We start from the raw sequence: 9,669 nt of genomic DNA, 5'->3' as shown, positions 1-9,669 counted from the left end.
TAAAAGGAAGCAAAAAAGGAACAAACCTATGAGCCGAGAGAAGAATAATGAAGAAGACGACGCAAACCAAGCACGCGTAGCACGCTGGAACCTCCGTGCGAAGCGAGCAACACCAAAGAAGCCGATGTGAAAGAGGAAGAAACGACCAGCAATGACCCTGCCAATTCAACGAAACATCAATATCCTAATCCAGAAGTGAAGAACACCACTAACCCCTCTTGCGCAATAGACCACTGTCGCCGACCCTCTTGCCCAAATCAGAATAAGAAACCAAATGGAGACATGTCCGACAAGAAAAAGGGGACACGCACTGACACGTGGACAAAAAGGGCACCTAGTTGCCACAAATGCACGCGAAGGGACCAAGTGTAGAAAACACGGCTCCACACACACACACACATGTGTGGCCCACGACCCACAACCCACAACCCGTATCACCCAGGTGCCTCCCTTTCAAGGGGGCTTAGAGTTTTAGGAGATGTATCTGAGAAACTATATGAATGAAGAGGGGTACCAACTTCTCAAATAAATAAACAAATATCACCTAAAACCGTCTCCTAAAACTTTTACGAAACAGAAAAATGTTCACATTTTTTTTAAAAATCGCATATTTGAAAAAAGTTCAAGAATATGAAAACAAAATCAGGAATTTCATAAAAGGTCTTAAAGCTCTTCAATTTGAATTTTTTTTCTCAAATTTTAAAAAATTCATGAATTTACAAAAAAACCAAATTTTAAAAAGTTCATGGATTTAAAAAATTGTTCAAGAATTTGAAAAGATTCACACATTTTAAATTTTTTCATGATTTAAAAAAAAGATCACAAACTAAAAAACGTTCATGAATTAAAAAAATCAAGAGTTTTAAAAAGAAATCTTGGATATAAAATAAGAGAAAGGACAAACAAAAAACAAAATAATAATAAACTGAAATATAAAACCAGGAAAAAACCGATTGGAAGCTTCTTGAATCTTCACAGAAACCGGTCAGAAGCTTCACAAAACCGGATTGTGTAAGCTTTCGGAAACAGAAAACGCCGCATGGGCCAGCCCATTTCGCACGTAGGTCCGTTCGCTGGGAGGGTGTGCGCGATGTGCAAAAAAGCATATAAGATGGCGCCTGAAGCGGCAAACAGGAATTGGCTCGAGTCGTATCCAGTTCAAATTCAAACCCAAGGTTCTAGAACCCACCCAACCCACCATTCCGAGGCCAGAGCGGCACCGCCCACCATGGCCAAGCCTCACGCCGGCTTCAACACCCCGCGCCCCTCCTCCGTCCGCTCCGCCGCCGCCGCCGCCGCTCGCACCACCGCGGGTTCCTCGTCGACGGACACGACTCCCCTCGCCCCCACCTCCATCCCCCGCGCCGACCTCTCCTCCTCCGGCGCCAAGGCCGGTGTCACCTCCGCCATCCGCACCCCCGTGGGCTCCTCGTCATCCACAGATCTCTCCGGGCCCTTCACCCGCAGCTCCGTGGGCTCCTCGTCATCCTCGGATCTCTCCGCGCCCACCACCCGCGACATCGCCTCCATCGCCAAGGTAACCGCGCATACCTCCCGTTAATTGCCTGCGAGAGTCTCGCAGCCTAATCGATGACCTTCTCCGGCCTCTTTGTGACCAACAGGAGGTGGGCAAGCGCCTGGACTACGAGGACGACTCCCCCTTCCCCACCGCCGCCTCCCTGCAGCAGCCGATGCTCGCGCCCGAGGGCCTTGCCGACCTCGCGCCGCTGCTCGAGCTTCCCGACCCCAACAACGCCTCCTCCAACACCGTCGTCTACGCTTCTGACGCTGACGCGAAACACGCGATGACCGCCTCCGTCGACTCCACCGTCACCGAGGTGAGGCTCCCAACTGATTCCGATTTGTGCTGCTCCTCGAGTTCCGATTGCTGGTTAAAATTTTGGAGTGCGCGCCGCGGTTATGGATTCGCGTTGTTTTATTTGAGCTCTCTGTGGACCAAGTTCGAGTTGATTCGATGGAAATTGAGAGCCATTCTGCAGGGTCTGTGTCGAGGTTGCTTCGGTATGCTCCGGTGGTGACGAAATTTGGGACGAGGGTCCGTGTCGAGGAGTTTTCCCGTCCGAATCATGATTCCTGTTGCCGATCAATTAGAATTTGTGCAGGATCTCAATCGAGTTCCGTTTGCCGCTTTGAATTTGCAGTGCAACTTGTTGTCGGGGATTCTTAAACTACGCGGCTACGGCCTATCTGTTCCGTGAACCTGCAAGTTCCTGACGCACTGAAGAAAATGTCGGTGTTCTTCTCCATGCAGGTTGCAGCGCCTGCCGACTCCACCGCCGACGCCGATGGCCCCCTGCTCACGGAGATGGAGGTCGCCCTCGACGAACTGAGCAGCGCCCGCGGCCTCAGCCCGCGCTCAAAGCGCCTCCTCCTCGCGCTCGTTGAGGTCGCCGACGCGGAGCTCAATGCCAACCCGACTGCCGCTGTCCTCCACATTCGCCGCGCTGCCTTCTGGAGGAAGGTGCGGGTCGGGATCCTCGCCGCGACGGTCTTTTCTGTCGCCGTGATCGACGCCGCGCTGGCCTTCGCGCTCTACGGAGCCCGCCGTGGCAACGGCCGGTACCACCACGTGCTGCCCCCTACCTGATGCGTGCACACGAGCCGGTGCCGGTAGATTTGCTTCGCTTCTCCAAGTGTTTGCCGCTTCCGATTTTTACCAGTACTTATGTTAGCCTTGTCGCTCTAGTAGACACATCGTGATGTTTAATTACTGGTGTTTTTACATGCATATATAGATAGAACAGAAGAGAAGGGCATTGCTGTTTTAATTAGCGTGACTGAGTTCTGCTTCAGTAACAGTGCGTGGAAAAATCGGTATTATGCTTGCCAGTGCTAGATGCAAATTGTAAGATCAGCGCCTCTTGAGGAAGACCAAGTGCCATACATATTTGGCTCTTTTTTGTGGGCACTGTTCTGGTAATTCTTGAGCAAGGTATTTGTGGATGCTCGAACACTTATGAGTCTTGAATGCAGGTGTTGATATACTAGAATGTAGAAACCACACTTGTCCAAATTTGTATAAGTCTTCAATGGACTCCATGGATGATATACATCAGCAAGACAGTAGCATTAGTTATTCATCTTAACAAAATCATAAGCCGATGGCACTAGTGCAAATCAAATATGCAAAATATAACAGCTGTCCAAATATATGTGGAGTGGATGTTTCATGAGTCTCTGTTTCGAATCGGGTTAATAGTTGCATGAAGTTTATGGCCCTTTGTCCAACTATGCTTGCACTCAGCTACCTGGTCATGTGAAGTTACGCACAAATACACCTGAACTGACATGGATATGGCAATATTGTACAAAGACAAAAGTTGAGTTAATTGAAGTGATTTCTCAGGTGGACTCACATTGTCATTTCATTATCATCTTGACCACCATATAGCCATATAGGGTGAGTCCAATCTCCATCAACTATCACCAAAACTATCTCAAACAACTTCATGGGTTTTCATCATCCTCTGTTGGAATGTTATATTTTAGATAAAGACCGGTGTTAGCACTTAGCAATATGAACATTGGCCGTGTGGATAATTAAATGTTAGGAGAAAAACAAACTTTGTGAAAAAATAAGCAAACGAATGGCAATCATCTCTTTTATAGGCAGATAATGTTCACCACTTTAATTGACACAACACAGACTTGTATTTGTAACTAGTAAGATGCCCGTGCATTGCACGGGACACCAAAATTGGAGGTGGACGACGCCGGCAGCGGCCATCGCACCAGATTGTTCCATGGCCTTCTGGATGTGGTGGCGAAGATATAAGGCTGATTGGGAGAGACAAGGAGTTGTTTGTAAATATGAAAATAAGTGTGGGCATCTTTTTGCAAAACTGCAGCAGTTTTCTTTGTATGCGTCAGATTTAGATCCGACGGCTATTGATGAAAGATGGCAGGCACACCATCATCACCAACTCAGATTTTTATAGGAGTAGATAATATATCATATGGAGTATTGTAGGAACGAACTAGATAATATTGTGCCCGAATTTCTTGTTCGGCTTGAATCTTCAACCTTTACAATCTTCTTCACCGTTGCATTCTCTTTTCAGGTAAACCCGAACTCCTGGCCGGAGGCAAAGGAACTAGAGAAAAAAACAAATTTGAATTTCGGTGTCAATTTTGAAAACCCATAATATTTTTAACCCAAATTACCCAATCCAAATTTTCAGGTAAACACGAACTCTTGGCATGAGGCAAAGGAATTAGAAAAAAGAACTCTACAAACTGGAGTAATCTCGTAGGTTTTGAAAGATCGTTGAACACATTGTGGCCGAGGACACTCCTTTGCAAGGAAGGCTCGAACTGCTACTTCGTTGCGTAGTGTCAGGGACGAAGATAAAGAGTAAAAGGTGAAACAGAAGGCTCAAGACGACATAAAACAAAGCTTCATAGCCTAGCATGTAGGCCAATTTTGCCTTGCATCTTTCCAAATAAACTTCTCTTCATGTAAGAAATTCACACAAGCTGGGACCAATAACTCTCCAGTGAGATCCTTCTTTTTTAATAATGAGGAAACAACAACTCTCCAACAATCCTAGCAGCCTGGAACCGATGGAAAATCTGCCGAGCTCTACTTTTTTCTATGATTAAGGGTCGATTTTATTGATTTAAAATGAAGCATCAAAGAGATACAAGCACAATGAGCACTCCCCCAACATATATATGACAAGGATGCACACATATAACACCAACATATAACACCAACATATACACACAACGAATCACATCAACAAAAAGTAAAGTCATACAAGTCTGAGACAGAGCTTGATCAGACGGATCGGCAATGGCTCAACAACAAATATATGGAAGGACAATTGGTTACCACATGATGAGATGTTGAGGCCGTACAGGTGCAGGGTTCCAAACCCTCTGGTCCTGGTAGCTGAACTGGTCGATGCTACTTCTGCCACTTGGAATATGCAGCGGGGGAAGAGGTGTTTATGCTAATATCATGGGGATCCCACTGTGTACAAGGAACTTCGAAGATTTCTGGGGGTCGAATTTCGAGACGAGTGGAGTCTTTTCTGTGAGATCCACATATAGAATGCTTGTGGCGACAAAAGAGAGGCGGGAGGCGTGGCTATAGGGCTCGGCCGGATCTTCAATCACTAATACCAAAGAGAACTCTTGGAAGATGCTATGGAAAACACAAGTCCCGGCCAAGATTAGAATGTTTCTTTAGTGACAAGCATTCAATTCCAATTGAAGATGTAAGAGCCCATTGCCATATGACCAATTCAAGTGCTTGTGGATTATGTGATGCACCAGATTTGTGGAGGCATTCATTGGTGGAGTGCACCGTGGATAGGTGTATGTGGGCACTGGAGGATGACGAAATTGCTCAACACCTTATTGCAACAACAGAGCCAAATGCACGACACTAGTTGTTATCGTTGACGGAGTCTCTTCCACACACACAATTCATTCGGATAGCGGTCACTGTTTGGGCCATCTGGTCATCGAGGGGGAAAGCTATTCACGATGAAATTTTTCAAAGGCCGCAAGCGACTCATATTTTCACTGACAAAATATATAAGAGACTTGGAGATTCTGAAGGAGCCTAGGCCGATGCAAAACACTGGAACTGCAGTAGTGCCAAGAGGTGTTAGAAGACAGATGGCGCCACCAGCCGGCTATACCGAAATCCACATGGACGCCGGGGTGTCAACGCCATCGAGGGGTGGCATGGTGGCAGCGGTTTGCCGAGATGATCAGGGGAATTATATGGGAAGCTCGGTACTGGTTGTGCCTGGACTCCAAGACCCGGTGACTCTAGAGGGTATTGCCTACAGGGAGGAGTTAGCGTTGGCAGAAGATTTGCTCGTGCAAAATTTTATGGTGGCCTATCAGACTCCAAACATGTGGTGGGAAACATCCACAGGGCAATTGCGGGAGATACAGTACTATTGTTAGTGAGATTCTTCATAGCGCTACTAGTTTTACTTGTCATTTTATGTTTGAAAGTCAAGATTCGAATAGCGAAGCTCATAGTCTAGCCAAGTTTGATCGTTCTTTATGTCAAGAGCGTCGTGTGTGGCTTGGTCAACCTCATGATCCGAGATGTATTCCTGGCTTACGATGAATATAAAACTTGGTTACACCCTCAAAATCAAAAACAAAAATAAAAACTGGAACCAACATGTTCTAAAAAAAAGCTGGGCCGATCCTAAAAAAAACAGCAGCAGGTCTCCAACAGTCGTAGCAGGGCGGCACGACGGGAAATCGCCGAGCTCTAAGCTATGCTTACACATCCGCAGGCTATAGGATCGATCACAAATCATCTGCATATCACTCTGGGCGGAGATGGTCCCGGAGCACAGCAAGCACATCGGCGCAGCTGACGACTCCGACTAGAGCGCCGCTGAGCTCATCGACGACCCAAACATGCCCGACTCGGTGCGCAAGCGCTTGGGCCATGACGGCGACCAGCGAACTCTCAGCATGACACGCCGCCACGTCCTCCGTCGACCGCCACCGGAAGCTTCCCGACGACATCTTCCTCGCGCGTCTCGCAGGCGCCAATGGCAAACACTCCTCATCAGATGACGTTGATGACGACGACAGAGCTCCAACGTCCGTTGTGTAGGCGGCATCCATGAGGTCGCACATGGCATGAAGCCCTTTGCCCGTGAGCTCGGCTCTGATGGAGCGGAGCAGGAACTCGGGCGGCGAGAAGTAGCAGTCGATGTACGTCATGGCGTCGCCGGCGGAGAGCGTGGCGAAGGCCGCGGACACGGACTCGACGTCGTCGCACGAGCCGAGCACGCCCGGGCAGATCTCTCCGACGAGCGCGTCGTCGTCCGCCACGACGGCCACGGCGGTGCCTTGCCCGATGGACCTCCGCAGGAGAGGGATGGCGTCGAGCGCGTCGTCGTCGACGTGGACGGCGTGCACGTCGTCCCGGCGCACGAGGCCGAGGGAGGACACGGAGAGCGCGGCGACCGGGGAGAAGAGGGAGATGGAGCCGAAGAGGTGCCGGACGATGTCTTGCTGCGTCAGCACGCAGTAGCCGGCGGAGACGTGGTGGTGCTTCTTTCGGGCCCGGGCGTGGAGCGGGACGACCAGGCTGTGCGAGTTGTTGGCCAGCAGCGCGTCGATGGCGTCGAGCAGGCTGCAAAAGTTGGACCGAACAGTCAGTTTTTTCCAAAATGGGTTGGTATGGGCGGCTGAGAGAGACAGTTCCGATTTCAGAACAAAGTAGTAGCAAGATTCAAAAGGTACGGCGGCCGGGCGGCGGCTGACCACGGCCGTATTCACGCACCTCGTCTGTGGATCCACTTGGCGAGTGACGCCGTGATCGCCCACCACGGCCGTGAGCACGGAAACGGGCCGGCCGAGCGCGGCCGCGGGGTCGCTGAGGTTGCCACCGTCGCCGCAGACGTAACACAGGATCTCCGCGACGCTGACCTTGACGACGGACAACACGGCCGTCTTCTTCGCGTCCGGGGGTGCAGCGTCCACGAAGACGAACGGGTCGGCACCAGCGCGGAGCGTGGCGAGGGCCGCCGCGATTGGAGTCGACGGCGGCAGCACACGCACCGCCGGCTTGCCGATGCAGAGGTCGGAGACAACGTGGGACAGAATGCTTGCAGCCATTCTCGCACGAGAGGAGTGCAGAGAACGTGTATTACCGGAGAGCGGGATGAGGCGATACTAGTCATGGAGCGGCGAGGGCTATTTATAGGTGGAGCAGGCGGGATGTGCGATGTGCTGTAATCTTGCGAGGATATCCTATTTGGAATGTTCTGCAACAGAATCAATCCGTGTTTCACCGCACATTACTAATTTGATGATTGATGAAAGGCCTAAATTACGCTATTGTATGCGGAGTAACATTATTTTACTCTCCATGCATGCATGTAGGAAGACCACCAGAGGTTATTTCCAGTTAGTGGTAATACTTTTCCTTTGATAGGCTAGATGGTTAACACCCTATCTATTGCAGCGAGATAGCTCAGGTGTCATGTACTATCGAGCACCAAACAACCTCCCATTTTCAACCATTTTGGTCTGGTCCAATCAGTGCGTGCTACTAGCACCACTTCAATTTGTTCTGCTTCATACAGGCTGGGACAGTCCTACTTCAATTTGGCTTGCCCAAAACACACATGCCGGTCGCTGATACAGTATATTAACATTTGCCACGGCGGACACGACGGGGAAGATGCGTCCTGTCCCCGTACGACACATTACAGCCCAAATCTGAAGTACGAATACACCCATCTAATAGAAAATTGAGAACTGCTACACGTACGACGAATTTATACGATTTTTCCTACGACAGTCCTCAGCAGCCGATTGATCAACTGGGCGGACGAGTGAGATCAAGTCGTACAAAGTCGTACGCACAATTCATCATACGCATAGCAATTTCGTAGAAAATTTTGAGACGAGCAACAGCTATTACACCCGGATGCGGACAAGCCCTGGAACGGCGCGAAGTAGCGTCCCGGTAGACGCCAATCCCACGGTCTTCGAACACGTCGACGAGCCGTGCTGCCGTGCAGGAACAGCTGGGCTCCTCGCCGTACGTATCGAAATGGCCAATGGCAGATCACATGGTGGCAGTTGGGGCCGTATCGCTACAAGACGAGGGGTGACGGCGCCGCACCATGCCCCGCCGCGGTCGACGGCGCTTATCACCTTCCATGGAACTTCGTGCATCGTGATCCCAGCTCACGGCCCTGTGTTCCGAGGGGACATCACAAACAAGAAACCAAAATGTGGTGGAAACCACACCAAAATGATGTTCGAGGTTTTAAAAAATCTCGAAAAGATATCGAATGTTAGGGGGGTGATGTAAACTCAAGCTCAAACATATTTTGCTGATTTGTTTTTCATATCTTGCATCTCGTAATGTGTTTCGTCTTTATTTTTTGCATGGCAGTAGGACATCATCCTTTTAACATCCAGTATTTTTTCAAGTTTTTCTCAAAAACTTTCGAATGTGGTTTCCACGAAGTATTCTTTGAATGTTGATTTTCATGTGTTATTCTCGCCCTTCGTCCCTTGTAACCTGAGGCGTCGGCGCTTCAATTTGCAATGCAGATGGTGGCCCAAATTCACAACTTGCCTATTATTACCTTCATCTCAAAAAGGTTATTTTAGATTTATCTAGATACAGTGTTTGACAAGTAATTCGGACCAAGGGAGTACTTTCTACACAGGCAGCCTCACACTACTTGCCTACTACTTTCTACACAGGCAGCCTCACACTTGCCCACGCCGCAACCTCATTCTCTACCCTGGGCATTGGGACATTTGAGGTCAACTAACAGGTTTCTTTGCTGCAACATCTCCAGATTAACACCCAGGTGCTCCATATCTCTACGAACCTTAACAGGGAAGCACACACATGTGCATCCAATGTTTATAACTTGAAATTAATGTGAGTACAATAGTGAGATGTAGCACAGCGCACAGAGATGTCATATGCTCTTATAGGCAATCTAAATGTAAAAGATTTCCAAATCCTCCCATGTAAACTATTCTTGATGGTAATATATTCCACTTTCGCCTCCCCTTGTTCAAATAATAAAATAAATAATGGAACATATCATCAGCACATTACTGAGGGCATCAAACATACAAGCATCAAGATGCAAGAAAGAAAGGCTCTTGATTAATGAATTAATC

The 9,669-nt window shown here is 48.8% G+C and overlaps 2 protein-coding genes across 2 annotated transcripts; one reads left to right on the top strand and one right to left on the bottom strand.

Moving 5' to 3' along the window:
- The first annotated feature begins 1,145 nt into the window (after positions 1-1,145).
- On the top strand, positions 1,146-3,009 carry LOC123141564 (uncharacterized). The gene is made up of 3 exons (XM_044560673.1): positions 1,146-1,537; positions 1,623-1,838; positions 2,273-3,009. The coding sequence occupies exons 1-3, from the start codon at positions 1,229-1,231 to the stop codon at positions 2,606-2,608; spliced, it is 861 nt and encodes a 286-aa protein (XP_044416608.1). The 5' UTR covers positions 1,146-1,228; the 3' UTR covers positions 2,609-3,009.
- Positions 3,010-6,080: 3,071 nt separating this feature from the next.
- Positions 6,081-7,654, bottom strand: LOC123141563 (CBS domain-containing protein CBSX5-like). Its single transcript, XM_044560672.1, has 2 exons — positions 7,295-7,654; positions 6,081-7,144 (listed from the first exon to the last, which is right to left on the bottom strand). Exons 1-2 carry the CDS (start codon positions 7,627-7,629, stop codon positions 6,322-6,324), a joined length of 1,158 nt encoding a protein of 385 aa, XP_044416607.1. The 5' UTR covers positions 7,630-7,654; the 3' UTR covers positions 6,081-6,321.
- Positions 7,655-9,669: the final 2,015 nt, after the last annotated feature.

Source organism: Triticum aestivum, chromosome 6D (assembly GCF_018294505.1).
Source record: "Triticum aestivum cultivar Chinese Spring chromosome 6D, IWGSC CS RefSeq v2.1, whole genome shotgun sequence".
NCBI classification, from domain to species: Eukaryota; Viridiplantae; Streptophyta; class Magnoliopsida; order Poales; family Poaceae; genus Triticum; species Triticum aestivum.
The sequence above is the reverse complement of the archived record's forward strand: the minus strand, read 5'-3'. Positions and strand labels throughout refer to the sequence as shown.

What these genes read in the sequence shown, in the direction of transcription:
- LOC123141564 (XM_044560673.1), top strand. Translation starts at nt 1,229, where the DNA reads ATGGCCAAGCCTCACGCCGGCTTCAACACCCCGCGCCCCTCCTCCGTC. An exon ending in ACATCGCCTCCATCGCCAAG is followed by an intron (nt 1,538 to 1,622) that starts GTAACCGCGCAT and finishes TGTGACCAACAG; the next exon opens with GAGGTGGGCAAGCGCCTGGA. An exon ending in TCGACTCCACCGTCACCGAG is followed by an intron (nt 1,839 to 2,272) that starts GTGAGGCTCCCA and finishes TTCTCCATGCAG; the next exon opens with GTTGCAGCGCCTGCCGACTC.
- LOC123141563 (XM_044560672.1), bottom strand. Translation starts at nt 7,629, where the DNA reads ATGGCTGCAAGCATTCTGTCCCACGTTGTCTCCGACCTCTGCATCGGC. An exon ending in CAAGTGGATCCACAGACGAG is followed by an intron (nt 7,145 to 7,294) that starts GTGCGTGAATAC and finishes CAACTTTTGCAG; the next exon opens with CCTGCTCGACGCCATCGACG.